The sequence below is a fragment of the Pseudorca crassidens genome, chromosome 6 (assembly GCF_039906515.1).
Source record: "Pseudorca crassidens isolate mPseCra1 chromosome 6, mPseCra1.hap1, whole genome shotgun sequence".
Lineage (NCBI taxonomy): Eukaryota > Metazoa > Chordata > Mammalia > Artiodactyla > Delphinidae > Pseudorca > Pseudorca crassidens.
In genome coordinates, this window is record NC_090301.1 from 8,215,081 (window position 1) to 8,235,646 (window position 20,566).

A 20,566-nucleotide genomic window follows, 5' to 3' on the forward strand; every position below is an offset into this window, starting at 1 on the left:
AAGTACAGTGTCATATGTAGAAGGGCATTTTTTAGATTTTATTAACCATTATTTGACTTATTCTTGTCCAGGCCTGATTTCTTTCAGGTATTAACACCACTAAGTCTGTGATAACATATTTAGTTTATTTAAGTTATGTCTTACTTTTTAGAACCCCAGAGTAGTACCACTGTTACCTTTAACTTAGTACAAGAGTAGTTTGATTTGGAAACACTGAGATAACCACCAAGAAAAATGAAATTGCACACTGTATACAATACAGGTGTATTGTTTGAGGTTCTTAAGCCATAAGCCATAGAAACTGACTCTGGCTTACAGGACAGCGTTGAAAGGGTAGGGCCGAGACCTGAGAAACTCGAAAGATGCAGGTGGCAGGAACTGTGGATGGTTTCCTCAAGGAGCAGCTGTGGGAAGGATCTTGCTCAGGGGAGAGAGTCTGATTGGCCCAAATTACATCCTGTGCCCACCCCTTTGCCAGGTGAGGGGGGAGCCACTTGGTTGACCCATGGACTGGAGATAGGGTGGTTCCCCAAGAGAAGAACAGAGTGCTGTTACTCAAAGTGAGGAGAATAGATGCAGGACAGGCCAACCCACAGCTGTCCACCAGAGTAAGTTTTATAGGAAAAGATACGTCCGCAGGTTTCCATGTGAATCAGAAAGTCAGTCATATTTATGGGCACTGCTGTGTGCAAAGCACTCTAAGGGCCTTAGGTATACTGTGGATTAACACATGCTCCCTCTTATGATTTCTGAACTTGAAGAAGACCTACCTAGTCACATAAGTTAAATGTCATGTTAGACATCTAACCCCACATGGACACAGATTTTAACATCCCCAAGCCAAGGTTATAGGTGAGTGCATGTCCACAGGCCCAGCAGACCCAGATTGAAACCACTTTGTGGAAATGAGATCTGTTGTCTAACACGCTCACTCTTTCGCCCTCTCTTCTTACTTATAGTGGAAATGTTATCATAGAGACAAAGTTTTTTGACGACGATCTTCTTGTAAGCACATCCAGAGTGAGACTTTTCTACGTTTGAGAGAAGAATATGTGTGCATTTCAAGAATTCATTTTTTTAAGGGGAAGGAGGAAACTGTTTACTTTTTTCCTCTATACATTTGATTTTTGACACTTCCACCCCTAATTCCCTCTACGGCAAAACCCACCTGCGGCCACCAGGGGACCAGCTCTGTGTAGGTAACCAGATGGCTTTTTTCTCTCAAGCCACCATCTTCAACTGACCAGATTAAACTCCCAATCCCGGACCAGGGCAGAGGGCATGCCTCAACTCCTTCTTGGAGTAGACACGGGGACAAACACATACCACAAGCTGTTCCCGTCACCCTGCCTCCTTCTTGGGCCCTGCAGGCAACACATCTTCCTTTGGCCCCTGGTTTTGGAAAAGTTCAAGTTCCTGACCCACGTTTAGTTTTTTCCTACCATTTCTATTTCATACATTCTCATACATTTAACTTGTAAAATAGACTGTGATATTATTGTTACATAGTGAATTAAAACATATGAATTAAAATATTCCTATGTCTTTAGCATGGCATTGCTTTCATCTCTCCTTTTTTTGGAATGTGAACCTGGCTCCATGATGGGAAGAAAGACATTTAACAGACCAGACAGTAGGATCACAGCTATATTTTACTCCAGAGATCAACTGATAGATCTTGTGGTTCCTGAGTGCTTCAGTTGCTGCTTTCCAAGAAGGTACAACATACCTGAACAAGACGCATGACCTTGACATTTGTCTTTTAGATGTGATATTTCGTGGTTCTCTTCCACAACATACATGCACCCTCTGCTTGTTTGTACTGTTTTTAACTTTTTCCCTTCTTTTATAATGTGCATTTGTTCAAGAAGTTTCCAGAAAGGTTAGAAGTTCTAAGTTGGTAGAGTAAGGACTCTTATTCCTAAATGAGAAACTAGAATTTTCAAAATGAAGAAAAGATCTCCCTAAACTCAACTGGAGAACAATGGGAAGGCATCCAGGATGGGGTGGGATGCTGAGAGGCCTTAAAACCAGTGGTCAGAGGAAGCCCATGTGACAGAGAAGTAGTTATATCTGCAGTGCTTCCAAGTCTGACAATAGAGAGAAAACTAAAAAGGGCTCTCTTTCAGGAACTTAGCTCTGAGCTACCAGTAGCCTTCACTGTCCTTTATAAAATACCAACAATTAAAAGTTTTCTGGTTCCTCCTGTAGTAAGGTCTGAGGCCAGAGGAGGGAAAATACACCGAGAGATGGGCTCTCCTTGGTGTAGCCCCTGCTCCTAGATTCCTGCTCTCCTTCCATCTGTTACCGCAAAGGGCCTGTTTGCATATGTGGGTGGGGAGGAGAAGCAGTACATTTTTAGTACACTATCGCCATCTTTCAGTGATGACTCCATTCTTCACATTAGATCTGTTATCTTCAAAAGCTAATTTTTAAATACCAAAGGTTGGATAAAAAAACAACAACAAGGTAAAAGTGAATCAAGCTTTTCTTTTGCTTTCCAAAACTGCCATGTCTTTTCTCAGAGTGGACCTGTCTCCTTCCCTTTTCCTGGACTATATCTTCTCCCCAGAGTCCCATCAGGGAAGGCTGTCAGGGGCCTGGACACATGCTGATGGAGAAAGGACTTCCCAGGGAAGGCTTCTCCACCCGCTTAGACCTCCTTCACTGCCCTTCTCCACTCACTCACCCAGCCAACAGTCAGGGACACACTTCTTTGCTAGCCGCTCTGAGAAAAACAAAAAGAATCGTAGTCCAGTCGTTCTTAGAAGCTTGCCATCGATTCTCCAGGTACATGTGCTCAGGCAAAATTGCTCATTTTATCATGAAACAAGCAAGACAAAAGAAGCGTGTGCCTCAGGCACAATACTGATCAAGGGGTTGCAAGCGTGGGTGGGATTTGAACTGATGGGAAGGATCGCTGAATGCTAGGGTGGGAGGAGAAGGGAAGTGATACAGGCCAGGGAAGAAGTCAGGCAGAAGGAGAGGGAGGACACGGGAGCTGCAGGGACCAGGGCCCTAGGTAGGTTAAGGTCAGCCCTTGTAGGGTGGGTGCTGGTCCAAATGCCTGAAAATATGGAGGGTTTGTGGATATATTAAAGGCCACAAAATGTTATTGGAAGGAGAAGCATACAGATCAGGCCTGGCACAGTGACAGCCACTGGTTCTCAGACATCTATGGCACCTGCCCACACCCAGAGATTCTGACTCAGTATGTGTGGGTCCCAGAAATCTGCCTATGGAAGCACCCCAAGTGATTCTGCTACAGGTGTTCTGTGGACCGTATTTTGAAATACTGGTAGAGGCATTTAGTGAATATTAGAGACATACCTGTGTACACTGGTGGCCATAAGATAAACTGAGATCTCCAAGCATGCTTAAGGAACAAAGGGTGGTCCCAGTTCTGCCCTGTGCCAGGGAGGGGAAGCTTTCAGTTGCTCAGGGCAATCAAGAGGAACTTTAGCGTCTTCAGAGGAGAGGACAGAAGAATCCCAGGCAGCATGGCCTTGGAGAAAGACTTGAGAGAACTTAGAGGATCTGTCAAACATAGATTTCCATTTAGAGAGTTTTGGTTAAGGTTTCCTGTGTGATGTGAGTAAACAGTCTCGTCCATCTTCCCATCTGTTCTACTGGCCAGTGTGCTGAGTGACTTCTGTGATGGAGCACATGGGGAAGCACTGAGTCTGGCCCTGGTTGGGCATGAGGGGGTGGAGGAATCACAGTCTACCGAAGAGGATCTAGCCACATTCAGGCCACACTTACAGGCCTGTTATGTATATCAGTAAGATGTCGTGTGAGGCACAGGCCGGCCTTTCCTGAGCTTTGTCCCTAGTTGAGCAATTATAAGTGCCTGCCATAAGAGAAGGACAAGGTGGGCATTTAAAGGAAGAAGAGATTACATGCAGTTCAGAAAAATCAGGAAAGCCCTCTCTTCTCTGGATCCTTCAACTCTCAGCCTACAAAATATGTTCAAGTTGCCCTAAAAAAAATAAGCTTTTATAAAGAAGGCTTTCCTTCAGTCCCACATGGCCTTCAGCTCCCGCTCCCTCCTTTTCTTTCTCTACAGATTCAAACCTCTCGGAATTGTCTCCACTCACTCTCTGCACCCCCTACCTCTCATTGACTCCTCAACCCACGGCTTTCTGGCTCTGGCCTGTGGCTTCCTCTCCTTCGAGGCATCAGTGAACTCCACTGAGCCACTGCCCCCATCCGGTCCTTCTTGCTTTATCTGCTGGGACTCTGGGAGCCTCTTTGCTGAGTGTCTGTTCCTTGCCCCTTTGCAGGCTCTTCATTTTCCTCCAGCTGCCTTGTCCCTAAAATGTTTGTTGGTGGATTTGGGATTTTTTTTTTTAGCTATTATATATTGAGAAAATGCTTGTGCAAATTCTTCTTTTTTTTTTTGGCCGCACCTCGCAGCATGCAGGATCTTAGTTCCCCAACCAGGGATCAAAGCCATGCCCCCTACAGTGGTAGCTCGGAGTCCCAACCACTGGACCACCAGGGAATTCCCACTTGTGCAAATTCCTTAAGCATTATACATTCACTGCATGCATATTTATTGAACACTTTTTATGTACCAGACACTTGTTGGACAAGATGAGTGAAGTCCCTACCATTAGATTCTAATGAGAGGAGACAGAAAGCAGATAATTTCAGATAGTAGTCAGTGCTCTGAAGAAAACAGGACAGTGCAAGGGCAGCATGTCTGAAATGAGGAGGTGAAGAAACAGAAAGAAGTCAGCATTCAGCTTTTGACCCCAAAACAGGATTGACGAGTCCCCAGCAAGTCAACAGTCTGGAAAGCCAGGATTTACTCAAAGGAAAAGATTTTTTAAATCCCTTAACCTATCATCAGCAAAGTAAGAACCAGATGTGCCACACTTGATACTACAAAGGACTCAGGGTATGACAGGGAAGGCCCTGCCTTGTGGGAGGAGTGACAGCCTCCCCTTCCACCCTGCGAAGGATGGAGAGGAGGAAGCAGGGCAAAGAGGCCCAGTGCTGATGTCCTCGCTTTCCTCCACCCATCAGGCCTGGGTGGAAAGGCTGGATAGAAACATCTGCCCAGGTGTGGGGGAAAGATGAGAACTTCCTAGAGGTTAGTGGGGAGGGTTGGCTGCCCAGCAATCCAGTAGACGGAGGCCTATTCACTTAGCTTCATAACCATCTCCCCTATAGTGTCCTCCATGCCTACCACCCCGGCCGCAGTTCCTATATCCATCTGGGGCGAGTCTAGCTGATGGCATGGCCTCCCCTTGTGATTTATCCTTCACATCACAACCAGAGAGCCCCAGGATGTGCATCTGCTCACCAATTCCTGGGTATTGTCGAGTTTATTTTTAGAATTTCTTGCTAGTGACCTGGTAATTGTTTTGCAGCATTCAAAATGCACTGTTAAAATGGTCCTCAAAGTGAAAACATTAAATGGCTTAGCAGTTCTTTTTGGTGCTTTTGTTTGGTCTGAAACTGAGCAGCTTCAACTATAGCTTTGAATAAACTGAGGGATGCAATTCAGTGGACTGAGAAGCAGAAATCTGGTAAATATACTTGGTTCCCAAACCATATACACCGAGGCACCCCGGGCACTGCAGCAAGTTCACAGGGCTGCCGTAGGATCGTTTAGTTTTTTAAGGACATGCAGTGATACGGGACATCTGTCATACACTGCTCAAAATCAACGTGAACAGGAAATGAGGGGAGTGGTGTCCAATCTGATTCCAGGTTTGAGAAGCTGTGCAGTGCCCAACAGGCACACACACTCCATTAGTAAGTCACTGTGATGATAAATGAAATAAAAATATTTTTTTCTCTCAATCTATGTGGCTTTTCTTTTTCCAAAATAATACAACAGCTACTAAGTTAGGACATAAATACTTAATAAGTTGTTTGGACCTAACTACTTAAGTAGAATTGTTAGTTATTTGTTTTGACCTAGTTGCACCGTGAAAAAAATTGCTGAGACACAAAGATTACTGTAAACAGAGAGCGTTCGGGGATCTCTGATAAAGCCCTTAGTTTAAAATTATGCCTTTCAGAGGATTAGAAACACACATGCAGGGACTTCCCTGGTTTCCCAGTGGTTTTCTGTGCTCCCAACCTCGGGGGCCTGGGTTCAACCCCTGGTCAGGGAACTAGATCCCGCATGCGGCAATGAAGATCACACATGCTGCAACTAAGACCCAGCACATCCAAATGAATTAAATAAATAAAAAAATTTTTTTAAAAAGAAAAGAAACCACACGCACACAAACATCACTGGCAGCAGTAGCATCAAATGCATATTGACCACCCAGCTCTGAACTCTGAGACAGCCTTTGGTTCCATGGAATGCTTTTTTTTTTTTAATTTATTTATTTTGGCTACTCGATGCGGCACGCGGGATCTTAGTTCCCTGACCAGGGATTGAACCCAGGCCCTCTGCATGGGGAGCACAGAGTCTTAACCACTGGACCACCAGGGAAGTCCCCCATGGAATGTTTTTATTTTTTTTTAATTAATTTATTTTATTTTATTTATTTTTGGCTGTGTCAGGTCTTCATTGCTGCACACAGGCTTTCTCTAGTTGCGGCGAGCAGAGGCTACTCTTCATTGTGATGCGCGTGCTTCTCATTGTGGTGGTTTCTCTTGTTGTGGAGCTCGGGCTCTAGGCACACAGGCTTCAGTTGTTGTGGTGCATGGGCTTAGTTGCTCCGCAGTATGTGGGATCTTCCTGGACCGGAGATCAAACCCGTGTCCCCTTCATTGGCAGGCAGATTCTTAACCACTGCGCCACCAGGGAAGTCCCCCACCATGGAAGTTCCCCACCATGGAATGCTTTTAAATTGTTGCACTTATTGAAGGAAAGGAAATGTATTCAAAGTTAAAAAAAAAAAAAAAAGGCATTTACTCAAATTTCTTAGAATGACTTTATAAGTGACTTGGTTTATTCAAATCATCCCCCAAATAACTCCTCTCAATTACAAGAGGATAAGCAAGATTATTGTCACTTGAATGTTTCATATATATTATAATGATTACTTTTGTGTTGGGCTAAAGTGTGTATTTTGAGCTATACAGTACGCTCTCTGAATGGTGCACAGGACACCCCTGTATAATCAAGCCGTACATGATTGGTCTACCTATTTACAGAACTGGAATTTCATTTCACTGTTTTGTGTTATTACAGAAGCTGATAATAGTCATTGGTTTTCTTTCATGGTACATTGTTGGTCATACGTATTGGTTACTTGGGGCCCAACCCTTGGCCAGAGTTGTAATCCACGTTATCTCTTCTGGCAGATTGTCTACTGATTATTACTCTTTTAATTGGCTTGTATTCAGCAACGATCTATAATGCATCTGGTAGAATTAGGCTAAGGTTTTTCTTGGAGGGTTCACATTTACTTAAAAGTAGACGTTTTATGATATTGAAATGATTTTATGACCATAGTGATCCTCAAGCATTTCCAGGCTCAAATGATATCATTATGGCACAGAATTCTGGGAGCTCAGTTGTGGATCTGGTGGCATTTTGAAGGAGGCGCACAGTCATTTGCAGAGGAAAACCTTGCCTCTGTCCACAAACACCTCCTCTGCCTCCCAGGCAGTCAAGTAGCCACTGGGAGTGCCCACTGAAAAATGTCATTGCATAACAAGAGACTACCATTCAGAAGTCAAGGGACTTCCCTGGTGGCTCAGTGGTTAAGAATCCTCCTGCCAACGCAGGGGACATGGATTCGATCCCTGGTCCAGGAAGATCCCACATGCCGCAGAGCAACTAAGCCCGTGCGCCACAACTACTGAGTCTGCGCTCTAGAGCCTACGAGCCACAACTGCTAAAGCCCACGTGCCATAACTACTGAAGCCCGCTCACTCTAAGGCCCGTGCTCTGCAACAAGAGAAGCCACTGCATGGGCTTCCCTGGTGGCGCAGTGGTTGAGAGTCCGCCTGCCGATGCAGGGCACACGGGTTCGTGCCCTGATCCGGGAAGATCCCACATGCCGCGGAGCGGCTGGGCCCGTGAGCCATGGCCACTGAACCTGCGCGTCCGGAGCCTGTGCTCCACAACGGGTGAGGCCACAACAGTGAGAGACCCGTGTACCGCAAAGAAAAAAAAAAAAAAATGGATTCAGACCACACTGTCTCCAAGGAAAGGAATGAGCTCCTGGGGAGACATGCTCACCACGAGGCTGACTAGTAGAGCAGCTCACCAGGGACAATGTTGACAGAGGGGTCAGAATTGTAGAAACCACTGTCACTTCCTCCTGCGACTGGAACCCACCCTTCCTCAGCCCCTTCAAGGCTAGGTGACTGCCCAGCATCGCTATCCAGCAGGTCATGGCCCCGGGCTCCAGTGGAAACCACAAGAGTCAGACTTGGGACATTGGAGGGAAACTGGCAAAAAGGACCCAGAGAATAACTATGTGAGAAGGGGTAGAAGTTTTCCTAGGATACAGAATGGCATTGAAGCTGAATTTCTATGTCAGAAAAGTACGTACATATTTTGTGAATCTTGATATATAGGGTCAAATGCTTTCTAGAAAGGTTTGTATCAGTGTCCACCCTTTGCTGTCCCTCACCCTACTGATACCAGTCACCTCCTGGGCTGTGTTGACAAAGGGCACTGCCATGAGCACAGGGCCTCCAACCACCTGACCACCTGCAGCCGAGGGAGCCTGCATGAGGCTCATGCAGGCCTCTAGGAGCCAGGCTGTGGAACCGCTTCCCAAGAATCCTTTCCCAAAGTCTGCTTAGTTCAGCAAATATTCCCTGAGCCCTGGTGATGGTCCTTGTGCAAGATCAGCTTTTTCTAGACATGACTGTCCTTCAATATGTTAATAGGCTTTCTGTGAAAAAATTCCAGGTCAAAAAAACTTGGGATGAGCTGCATGCTAAACCTTATTCTTGGCAACTCCTTGGTATATTAAAAACCCAGTGAGTTCCATGGAAAGAAGACACTTTTTAACACTGTTTAGCCCAGCACTTTTCCAAACAGGGGATCTCACCTCTCAGGCACAACTTGGGGCAGAGAGACAGTTGGGAGGCACCAGGCTGCATAAAGATGACGGGTCTCACCTCTTATCCAGGAGCCTCCCAGAGCAATTGAGTTAGTTAAATGAGACTGTTTGGCTATGAGGCACAGCTGGGAACACTGGAAGTTCAATGAGTCCCTGGGAGATCAGAGGACCAGAGAGTACTGGGGTTAGAGATGAGGGAAGGGGGCGCTCCAGGCTGGTGATGCAAGAGGGGCAGCTCAGATGACCCTGGGCCCTCCCTTCCCCGCTGGCTGGGAATGAGTGGAGCAGTACTCTGCAGTCCTGCTGAGAGATGGACAGCTAGCATCATAGCCTCTTCTGAGGCTGATTCACCTCCCTCTGTTCCCTCTCAACCTGGAAACCACACCAGAGAAGCGATCCCCCACACATATGTGCTCCTCCCTCTTCAAGCTGTCTTTGTTCATGGAGGCCTGTTTGGCCTTGGAGACTGGAACCTGGAGCCCTGTATTCTCCTGTTTCCTAGTATGACTCAGAGACCACAGAAAACCCACCCTGAACCAGCCCAAGCTGGGAAGAAATTTACTGACTTGTATAATTAAAAAGTCCAGAGATTGTTCTAGCTTCAGGCATTGCTGGACTCGGGCTCAAGCGATGTCATCAGGACTTAGGGTTCCTCTTCCTCTTGGCTCAATTCTGCTCCTATGTGTGTGGGCTGCAGCCTCAGCTTCTCACTCAGCTGCCTCAGTTCAAGGCTCAGGCCCAAGTTTTTTCCCTTCCCAGCAACTCAATCAAAGATCTCAGGGCTCACTCTGATTGGATCAGCTTGGGTCGTGTGCCAGCTCTGAGCCAATCAGTAGGCATTGGGGGGTGGGAAGGCTTCAGGTACTGTTTGGCCAGGACTGAGTCACATCCTGCCTGTGGGGCATGATTATGATTGGGGGAGGGGAAATTCTCCAGGAGGCAAACTGGACAGTTTCAGGAAATTATTGCCAAGAGAAGGGTGAAGGCTGCTGGTGGCAAAAACAACAGATGTCCCGAGTACCTTCTGGAATTCTCACCAGCATCTGCTTCCTGCAAGGGATCTGCTCCCTGCCGAGAGCCTCACAGCTGGGCCCCAGCATGGGTGCCTGTGAAATGAGCTTGTCTCAAATGACCACCTGGCACTTCTTGTTGCCATGGGCAGCAGGCTTGATGGAGAGCTCATGAGGGCATACACCCTTCCAAGCTGGGTTCTTGGCTATGCCCAGGACTTCATGGAATCCACACCAGCCACTGGCTGCTAGGCCCTCTCCATAAATAATGCACACATCATTCACCCAGTATATAAGGTCAATGTCCCAGGCAGCCTTAGAATGTTTCAGCCGCATTTCGTAATTTGAGCTTTCATCATCTCTCTGAGCTCAGATCAGACCCAGGCTGAGGTCTCTGGAGAGGAGGTACCTGAGGACAGCCCTGCCCTTGCTTTCAAAGGCTTGAGGTTGGGAGGGACAAGCAGCCACACTGCAGAACTGGACTGCCCCAAGTAAAGCTGTTACCGGGCTTTTCATCCTCCTGAAGCAGCTCCCACCAGGAGGGAACCACAGGGTGGCCAGGGGCCTGAGGCAGGGCAGGGCTGGCCTGCATCCGGGACACAGGAAGCCACAGCGGAGGCTGGACATCAGGGCCCTGGTAGGACTGGATCTAGGAGGGCTTTGGGCCCCTGGGCCAGCAGTGGAGCTGTGGAGAGGTGACCCCAGATGCTGACACTCAGGTCTGGGGCAGACTGGCAGGCAGCTCAGAGTTCCAGGGAGTGCAGCTGGGAAGCCCGGACCCCCACCCCCAATTCCAAGCAGCTGAAGGCCCTAAGGCTGCACTCAGGGCAGCAGCCACTGTGAGCCGTCCTACCATAGGGCCCAGAGACAGCCAAGAGCCGGGCCTGCCCAAGGCGGGTGTTCTGCACACGAAGCCTTTGAACAGAACTAAACAAGAGGGAGCCCAGGGGTCCAGAACCCAGGGAAGGTCCATGGCTCCACAGGAGCCAACCCTGGCCTCAGCTCTGGCTCTGTCTGGGGAGGCCTGGGGTCTCCCCTCCAGGAAAAAAAGGACCAGACCCCTGATACGGGCCATCAGCGGCCCAGAGGGAAGGCTTCGGAAATGAGCACCGACTTTCATGTCTGACTGAGGTGCCAGCAACAGAGAGGGAGGAAGAGCATGTTGCTGGGGGCTGGGAGTTGCTGTGGCTGCGTTTCCTAGGTCCAGGGGCCACTGAAGGTCTCTTTCCTGGACTGAGCAGAACGCAGGGGAGCCGCATGCAGTTCCCTATGCCCACCAGAGGGCGCCTGTTCCTCACAAATCTTCCAACTTGGGCTCCTTGGGCGCCCTGTCTGCCCTTGGAGGGGACGTTAGGAGTAGGATCAAGGTGACCCTGGGCCCTGAGGGTCCCAGGTAGTGATAAATTGTGTACTAAGCTCCGGACTAGAGAAAAGTGGGTTCTGCTGAAGGCAACAAGGGCCGTTCCAGACCAAACCTTTGGAGGTATGAGGCAGTGCAGATGGGAAAGGGGAGCTTTCCCGGGAGCTCAGCGCAGACGTGAGACCCTCAGAAAGGCAGCTCTGGGCCATGGCACATGCCTCATGCTATTCCCTTCCTGAAGAGGAGGAGATGATAGAGGCCCAACAGAGTTCAGTTACTTGCTCCATACGAACATGGCTGCATGTCTGTGTCTGGACAGGGCTAACTAAGCTTCTGTCCTCCTTTCTGGGGGGTTTGGGGGTTATAGTTCCAAACTGGGTTACACCTGATCCCAGCTCCATATGTCATCTGTTATGTGGTCTTCCTAGACCCCTTCCCCTGCCTTGGAGACCGCCTCTAGGCCCCCTCTAGGGCCTGGGGAACATCCTCAGGACGAGCCGCCCTGGGCAGCAGGACAAGGAACATCTGGTCTTGCCTCGAGGGGCCAGCAGCCCAGCCTGGCAGGGCACGTGGGATGGGCACACAGGGTCAGAGGGTCCCTGGTCCCAAAGCCTTGGTCAGGCCTTGACTCAGCAGTTAGGGGATAGCTCAAGGGAACACGTGCAGCCTGGGGCCTCCACACTGCATCCTCACTCCACACTCCACAGGCTCCAGCTCCTGTGAAGGGCGAGGCCCTCCCAGAACACGGGTGCCTGGCAGAAACCACAAGTGTGGGAGAGATGAGGTGTGGAATGCCATCCCACCACCAGGAGGTGTCCTGCTCTGGCTTTCCTGCTCCTCTCCGGATCTCTGGAGCCTAGAACAGCGCCTGGCACAGACAGAGCATTTGGTAAATAAGTGAGTGGGGGGATGGATGAACAAATGAATGGAATGGACAGAATACTTACCATGTGCAGGAAAACTTGGTGAGTAAGAAGTGGCCCCTGACCTCAGTGGCGGACAGCCAAAAAGCACACAAACAGGTAAATATACAAGCTCACATTGCTTGTATGAGAATTGCTGTGCGGCCAAGGGAGAACTGGGGACTAGGGAAGGCCTCTCTGGGGAAATAACGTTAGTACTGAGGCCTAACACGGAGCAAGTAGTGAGAAGTCTGGGAGCAGGCATTCCAGGGGCGGAAAGAGCAAGTGCAAAGGCCCTGAGGGAGGACCAAGCTTGCCACGGGCACAAGGAGGCTGATGTGGCTGGTGAGTAAGGGAGGCCGGGCAGAGGGAGAGGTGGCCCTGGTGTCGGAGCTGTCACTTACTGGGAGGGACTGTGCCCAGTTTGGTGGGCTCCCTGGTGTGACTAGGCTTGTCTCTCCTGGCTATGCCCTCGCCCTGGCCCACTGTGTTCACACCTCAGCCTTGGTTACTCTGGCCTGCCCAGGCCTCTCTCCCGCCCTCCAGACCTGTGCACACAACAGCCTCAAACACAGTGAGGCCACCACGTGGCACCAGACCTTCAGTTCCCGCCCCTTTCAGGTGTGCCAGAGGGCTCAGGCCTGAGCCTGGGATCCTTGGTGGGAACTGCATCCAACATCCAATTATGTCATCCGAGTCTAGACGCTTTACCCCACATGATGACCCAGTTCTCTCCCTCCCAGCACCTTCCCTTAATCCAGTCCCCTCCCCAACACTACCTCCGCAGATGTCACTTTAGTGCTTCCCAGGGAGTTTTCCTATTTAAAATCTCCACGCTTCCCCAAATCCTACCTCCGTACCTGGCTCAGATTGCCTGTCCCTGCCTCTACCTTTTGCCCATGTGCCCTCTGTGGCCTCCTGAATCAGGGCTGCCCACGCACTGCTCCTCCCCCACAAAAAACAACCCCCACACGCATCTTTTTTTCATCCTCCTGACCCTTCCAGTCTCAGCGTCAATGCCACCTCCCCCGGGAAGCCCTCCCTGCTTTGTCAGTTCCTCTTGTCCTTGTGCCGAGAGCACCCGTATCAATAGCCCATCTTAAGGAGTTGTAAATTGATACCTGGTTATTAACATTTGCTCCCCCCCATTCACACACCCTCACCAACTTGTCTTGAAGACAGATGACTCCTTAATGCAAGTGGTGGGGGCCTGAGAGGGAGGGAGGGAGGGAGGGAGAAGGGTGTAGATGAAATACCCCAGTCTTCTTCCATCAGGAGGCGCTGGGGTCCCAAGGCTATGCAAGGAATGCCACGTGGCCAGTGTCAGAGGGCAGGGGTGAGGAGGGAGAGTGTGCAGCCTCTCGGTCCCTACCCCATCCTCTGCCCAGTCAGCCCCCCTGCAGGACAGACTCGGGTACTCCAGGCTGAGGAAAGTGCATTCAGGAGGGACAAGAGGCAGCCAGTGTCATCCAGCCGGCAGAGGTGGGTCCTGCAGCCTCTCCACCTTAAAATCAAATTCCAGGCTCCAACCCTGCGGTTTCAACCCTCCCTGACCCCTGGAGAAGGCATACCACACACCATGGGTGCTTGCAGGGAGCTTCAGCCCATGAAGCTCATCTGTGGGCCCCAGAAGTTTCTTAGAGTGCTCTGAACAGTCACCTCTCTCCCTGAGGGCCTGAGTTTGAGGTCACACTTCGTTTGCTCTGACTCACTGCTTACCTGTCTATCAAAACAGCTCACCTACCACCCCTGTGTTTAAGAGGTAGGGTGCTGCCCCCTGCTGCCCCACCCCACCAGACACCAAGGTATTTGTTTCTCCTGGAGGCCAGAGTTTGGAAAACGAGGGCAAGGCTGCATTATTGCCCTGGAACTATATCCTAAGGGACCAGAAGGTACCACATGTCACCACCAGGGGGAGCCATTCTGTGGCCAGGAAAATCCAATAAGGCCTTTGAGGTGAAGGACCAGCTAGCTACCAGCTGCCCACACTGGGAGGTGGCATCTCTGGGATCTTTGGCCCTGGGCTCACACACACCCCACCCCAGTGTCTTCAAATCCACTGTCCCCAGGAAGGACAGCTGGGCCAGAGCTCAAGATCCTCCCCTCTTCTCCTTGCCCCCGAAACCAAAAGAAGAAAAACAGAAACCAGAAGAAACCAAAACAGAAAAACCAGGCTTGAGACAGCTTTGTTAGAACAACTCAGCAAAATAAAATTCCGGTTTATTGTTGGACAACATTGTTTCACACATACATCAAACAGGCCAAAAAAAATAAACAGCAACTTCATAGACAAAAAAAGGAAAAAAAAGAAACCTTTTATCTTTGGCCTTTTTAACCATCTCATACAAACCAACTACTTATAGTACAGCTAAGTACATACACAAAAAAAGTTACTGGAATGCTCGGAATAAGATTGTTTTTTTGTTGTTGTTTTTGCTTTTTTTACAAGGTTTTTTTTCTCCTTTGAGATTATAATGAACATGGTCACACCACAAGTAAAGTCAGAAGTAGGACAGAGAACGCTCCGAAGGCTGGTTTGGTCATCCGAGATCATTAAAAATGGCTGACCCCCTAACAATATGTACAAAAATATAAAATGTAAATAAAAAATACAAACAAATTTTCCTTTTTAAAGTACTTTAAGAAAAAAAGCAGGGCCTTGGAAGTTTTGGTTCTTTTTCCCTCCCCTGTTGCAAATTCGCGTTGTGGTTTTGGTTGGGTGGTGGAGAGCGCGTGTCATCTGCGGTGGCACTGCCCGCAGTGGGCGGGCGGGCAGGCGGGACTCTCTACTCGAAGGTGACCACGTTTAGATTCTGAGACGGGAAGTGGAGGGTGAATAGGTCACGGTGGCCTTTTAAGTTTAACTTTTCCTTTTTTGCTGTCTAGTCATCCTCATCGGTCTTCTGCTTCTTGGTGTCAACATCGTCATCCTGGGAAGGGAAAGATGGTCAAGGTCCCTTTTCAACCCACCGGGCCCACCCACCAACTGCCTCAGCTCCTGCTGGCAGAGCCAAGACAGGCACAAGCAGCCCCAGAGGCCTCCGGGAGGCTGGGCCCATGTTCCTTCCTGTTCCTGCTCAAGATGAGAAGGGAACCACTCGGGACCACCCACCACACCAACTACAACTACTCAAGTCCCATCAGCCCCTCCAGTTTTAGTGCCTCAGATCCCAACCCTCTCACCGCGTCAAGCCAGACCAGACCCACCTCGTCATCTTCAGCTGCCCGTTTGCCTGTAGCGGCCTCAGCCTCCTCATCTTCATCTCCATCCTCTTCCTCACCTGGAGAGAATAAAGCCCAGGTAAAGCACTCTGCCTTCCTTCGCCAACCAGGGAGGGTCTTGGTGTTCTCCCACGCAGTGGCAGCCAGAAACAGGGAGGGGACAGCAAAACTACAGCTCCTTGGGCAAGCTCCCAGTAACAGTCTTGGCAGGATGGAGTGCCCCTGATCCGTCTCTGCTGCCTGACAAACTGGGCCGTCAGGGTACCCACACTGCCCATTTCAGATATCTTGTCTCCAGAGAAATGAAGGCGCAAGCAAAAGCCAGAGAAGCCGACCAACCGATCAGTGTGTGGACGGCACTCTCCAGTGGGAGTGTGACCATGGTGTTTGGGGCACAGCTCCACACCACTAACCTAAAGCAAGGAAAAAGAGGCCAGCTCTGCGGGTGCAAGCCCCGTCGTAGGTGGTCCATTCGATCTGCCCCCCTGCGGGGAGCCCCCAATCCCTCCCCACTTGCTAGAGGACAGAAAAAGGTACCCCCCCAAAAAGAGACAAAGCTACTCACCATCACCTTCCTCCTCCTCCTCCTCTTCCTCCCCACCTTCCTCCTCTTCTTCATCTACCTCATTGTCGGCCTCCTGCTCCCCATTTTCCTCGTTCTCCTCGACAGAAAACAGACCAGCTTACAGATGAGGACAGAACATCACTCTGCCCCATCCCTTCTTCCAGACCCTGCCCAATGCTTCTACAGACCAGACCACCTAAGACACGCCCCCTGAAGCTCCACCGAGAGATCCTGACACGTAGCTGTCCAAGGCCTCAGCCCCCCCCGCCCCCGGATTAAGCCCAAAGTCTAAGTAAGGAATCTTAGCCAGGAGCTGCTACGGGGTCATGTCCAAGGTAGACACTCACAGCATTTCCGTTAGCAGGTGCCTCTCTCCCATTCTCCGCCTCCTCCACAACTTCCTTCTTCTCTTTTAAGTCCTTCAAAACGGAAAAGGAAGCCAGTCAGTCTTTTGGGCAACCCAGGGCTGCCATAGGAGCCCAGGTCTTCAAGTACGAAGGATGCGGTACTGATCTGGATGGCCAAAGCTAAAAACTGAATGTTACAGGTGGACGGAGCACAGGATACCGAGTGTCTATGGTCAGGATTTCGTCCTACTTCTCAACCCTTAAAAACAAACACACTTTAAAAAAAGGGGCCACCACGGCTGTTCCCCCTGCGGCTTTACTCATGCTCCTTAGGAAAGGAGCCATGTGGCACCACAGCCCGAAACCTGTCTGGCCGGGCGAACGAGCCTGGAAACACTTCACTCACACTCATCACGTACTTGTTTCCAACCAGAGGGAACTCCGCCTCTCACAAATCCTTCTTGGAAGACACCAGGTATGTGCCGTAAATAAATAAGGCAATGGGGGGGAGGGCCCTGACACTGCGGGAGGACTCCCGTGGGTGGACTAGCCTGGGAAGGGGATGGGAGGGAGCTAACCGGCAAAACCGGGGCAGCAGCCTCGCCAGCCAGAAGCCCCGCAGCCGAGCTCGAGCTCCAAGCCCTCGGCAGCGCAGGACCTGGCAAGCGCACGGGTTTTTTTTTTTATCTGAAGGAACCGGAATCCCACCAATCCCTCCATACCCAACAGCTGTCCCAGGAGGTGGCAGACCGATGCCTGGAAATGGGCGCGGTCTCAGGGGACGCTCTCCTCCTGGGCCCGAGAGAGGCCTTTGGGCACTCAGAGGCGCGCCGCCCGCAGCACCCTATTTCCGTCCCTGCCTCTCTCGCCCGTCCGCGGGTCAGCTCTGTGTCCGTCGGACCGCGCCTCGCAAGGCGGCCACGGCCCGGGTTCCAAAGGGCAGCGCCGCCGCGGACACTCCGAAACCCCTTAACTTTTTCAGTGCGGCAGACTCCGCCGCCATCACAGACGTCGAGCGGCGCGCGAGCGGAAGGCGCTCAGCCGCCGTCCTGCGAACAGCCCCCGGGCACCTGCCGGCCCCGTCCTCCAGCTTCTCCCCGTGCAGTCCACAGCGGACCCCGGCGCCGCCCGCTCCCGCCCCCTGGTGGCCGGAGCCCCGGGGAGCTGTGGGGGCGGGGAGGTCGCGGCGCGCAGGCGCGCACCCCCGCCCGGCGGGCTTTGCGCGCGGGCCTCTGCACGCACCGCGCGCGCGGAGCACGTGGCCCGGAGCCGCCGAGTGCGCCCCTGACCCCGGAGACCCGGCGCCCGCGGGCGGCACTGGCACCGCCGAGCGCGCACCAGTTGGTCTGCTGTCTTTCCCGGCCTCTGGACGCCCCCGCCGCCTCCCCGCGCAGACCTAGATGCGCGGTATCTAAGTCTCTGCATTTGGCGGGCAAAGTCCCGCGGGAGGCTGCCCCGAAGTCCGCGGGGCCTTTTCAGTCCCACAGCCCGAGGCCGTCGGAGACGCACTCCACAGGGCTATATTGCTCTTAAGGGGAAATCACCTTAGAGGAAAACGAAAGCCCGCGTTGGGTAGGGCTGACCCTCCCCTCCGAACTAGTTCCCCGGCTGGGCCCAGTGAGGGCCGGAGGGAGCCCCTGCGGAGATCCGGGTCCCAATCTCCGCTCCTTCGGGGGAGTCGCTCCTGGTTAAGAACCAGAGGTGACGCCAGGGGTACAGGGGTTAAGGAGACGCCAAGGTGACTCGCGCCCGTCCCTGCAGGGGGGCACGACAGTGGCGCGGACAAGGGCCGAAGGATAAAAAAGCGATCCCTCCTGAAAGTACCGTGGTCCCGCCGAGGGCGGAGACACTCCCCGGGGCAGGCAGCGGGACCGATGCGGCGCGCAGGAGCGGAGCTGCGCCAAACGCGCAGGGCCTCAAAACCGAGGGCAGTGAACCCGCAGCACCGGGCCCCAACGGCCTCTGGTGCCCGGTTCGACTCCGCAACAAGCCAGTCGCGGCCGCAGCTTTTGTTCGCCCGCGTAGCCTCCGGAGCAGCCGCAAATACGGTGCCCCCGGGCAGCCGCGGGGGGCGCCCATCATCGCCCCGGCGCGCCGCTCCTTCACTTTCCGTTTCCTCCCCTCCGGCGCGTGGGCTCGCCTCCTCCTCAGTCAAGCCCGGTATTGCTGGAGAATTATTGAAGCTGGGCGGCTGCTCCCGGCACACTGCCCCCAACCCCGGACGCCCACCCCCACCTCCCCGAGGGCACCCAGGGCGGAGAAGACCTTCACACCTCCGCGGAGACAACCGACGTCGCGGCCCGCCGGCCCGCCGGCCCACTCCGCCTTATCAGAGCTTAGTCCAGATAAGCCTCCTCGGACCCACTACAAGGCGCGAAACGCGGCGGTCCGGCGCCGAACAAAGAGCAGCGCCACCGGCGGGCGCTCGCCGCGGAGCCGCCACTTCCCGCAGCCGGTCTGCGCCCGCACACGCGCCCCCCCCAGCACTTCCGATTCCAAACGCGCCGGAGTTTCAAAGTTATTTCCGTGCGCCCCGCGGGCCGACGACCCCCAGCCCGGCCCCTATCCTCCCGCCGCCACTCAGACGAGTCCCAAACAAGTTTCGAGAGCCGTGGAGCAGCCTCCCCTCGAGCCTCTCAGCCTCCGCGCCAGCCCCTCCGGGTCCCTGAGGGGCCCCGGCCCACTCCCCGACGGGCATCACGTTTGCCCGCGGTGCTTCCCGCCCCCTCCCCCGCAAGCACAAAGAGTGGGCTGCCTGGGGGCCTAGGCTGGGGGCGGGCGGGCTCCCCGCAGAAGGGAGCAACAGCGGGCTCGGGGTACCCAGGTGCCGCGCGCCAAACACCGCTCCGGTGGTGGCGGCGCGCGAACCCCAAAGGGGCGGGCGGCGTCTAACCTCACCTTGGTGGTGATTTCGGAGCTGGTGTCCACGGCCGCGTCTGACATGATGGGGCACGCCGGTGATCCGATGCACGGATTGAAAAGAAAGCGGGAATTCGACGACTCTGGCGATAAAGCTGCCGGAGTCCGCGGCGGCGGAGGAGGCGCGCGGCGGAGGTGGCTGCGGCGAGCGCGGAGCCGGACACAGGAACAATGCAAAGATGGCTTTTCAGAGCAGCCAGTGGAGAACTCACGCGGCGCCAGAACCTTTAATATAGATTAGTGGGCGGCGCTCGGCCTCCCTTGCCCGAATGCTATTGGCTTGCAGCAGGGAGCGGGCGCTCACTCATTGGCTCGATTCCGAACAATGGGCAAGCGTGCTTAAAGCGGCAGTGCCCTCGTGCGTCCCGCGCTGCGCAGTCGCCGACCGTACTGTCATTCAAGGCCCGAGTTTGCTGGGTCTCGTCGGCACCAACGCCGTGGGGGAGGGGCGCGCGCTCGCGCTCGGGGCACGCGCTCCCGCCGCTGTTTTGCTTGGGGCTGCTGACGCAGAAAGCCAAAGCGCGGCAAAGCTGCGCGCCCAGCCCCCGGTCCTCACCCCTCCCCGCGCTTGCTCGGAAGAAGTGGGGGAGGAAAGAGGAGGAGGCTGCCGGCCCACACGACGGCTGCCAGCGAGGGGGAGGGGAAGGCCGGGTGCTGGGCTGTGCTCGCCCCGGGCGGTGCCCTGCACATTGCCCGTATGCCCACCCCCCGCGCCTTGGCACATCCCACCACGAGCTGTCCCAGCGCAAGTCGGCGGAAGCCCCACGACGAGCAATGAGGGCGTGAGGCTAAGACCCGCGTACTTGGGGCGCCCCGTCTTCTACCAAGTCCACCTCCTCTGCCCAGCTCCCGGCGCCCGGAGTCTGGGGAGGTGACCCCGTCGTCCACTCCCAGCCCCGGCGTCTGCCGCCTAAGCCAGCCTACGAGTGGGTTCCGTGCCAAGCACGCACACTCGGGGATTCGTGCATCGAGGGGACTCGAGAGCCTGTGTAGGCGCTGCCCTCGAACAGGACAGCCCGCGGGCGTCGCACCACACAACGGTCCCCGCACTTTAGGTTTCTGGTTTGCGCCTGCCCCGAGCGGTCACTGCCGTCGCGACAGCTACTGGGATCCTTCCAGGGCCCGGCCTTCGAGTCTATCGCTCTCCCACACCGCTTAAGACTCTGCCAAGGGCACATGAACTTATTCTTTGCGGGGTTATTCGAGGGAAAATAATCGTCCCTTAGACCAGTTGATCTAGTCCTT

At 53.1% G+C, this 20,566-nt stretch overlaps 2 protein-coding genes across 3 annotated transcripts in view; one reads left to right on the top strand and one right to left on the bottom strand.

Moving 5' to 3' along the window:
* PDE6D (phosphodiesterase 6D) overlaps nt 1-1,554 on the top strand; it is a 51,988-nt gene extending 50,434 nt beyond the window's left edge. Inside the window, exon 5 of the mRNA XM_067740235.1 lies at nt 960-1,554. Coding sequence (XP_067596336.1) covers nt 960-1,041 — 82 coding nt within the window. The 3' untranslated portion in view covers nt 1,042-1,554. The remainder of the gene's footprint in view (nt 1-959) is intronic.
* A 12,899-nt stretch (nt 1,555-14,453) lies between these two features.
* Nucleotides 14,454-19,536, bottom strand: PTMA (prothymosin alpha). Of its 2 annotated transcripts, none has more exons than XM_067740236.1 (5): nt 19,301-19,536; nt 16,403-16,474; nt 16,056-16,152; nt 15,476-15,549; nt 14,454-15,198 (listed from the first exon to the last, which is right to left on the bottom strand). In XM_067740236.1, the coding sequence occupies exons 1-5, from the start codon at nt 19,343-19,345 to the stop codon at nt 15,151-15,153; spliced, it is 336 nt and encodes a 111-aa protein (XP_067596337.1). In that variant the 5' UTR covers nt 19,346-19,536; the 3' UTR covers nt 14,454-15,150. The 2 variants fall into 2 exon arrangements, with proteins under 2 accessions (XP_067596337.1, XP_067596338.1); XM_067740237.1 differs by having other exon boundaries at nt 16,056-16,149; nt 19,301-19,535.
* Nucleotides 19,537-20,566: the final 1,030 nt, after the last annotated feature.

Coding starts and splice junctions, on each gene's coding strand:
- PTMA (XM_067740236.1), bottom strand. CDS start 19,345: ATGTCAGACGCGGCCGTGGACACCAGCTCCGAAATCACCACCAAG. Junction 16,153..16,402: donor CACCTGCTAACGGAAATGCT/GTGAGTGTCTAC, acceptor TTTTCTGTCGAG/GAGAACGAGGAAAATGGGGA. Junction 15,199..15,475: donor GGGCAGCTGAAGATGACGAG/GTGGGTCTGGTC, acceptor TTCCCTTCCCAG/GATGACGATGTTGACACCAA.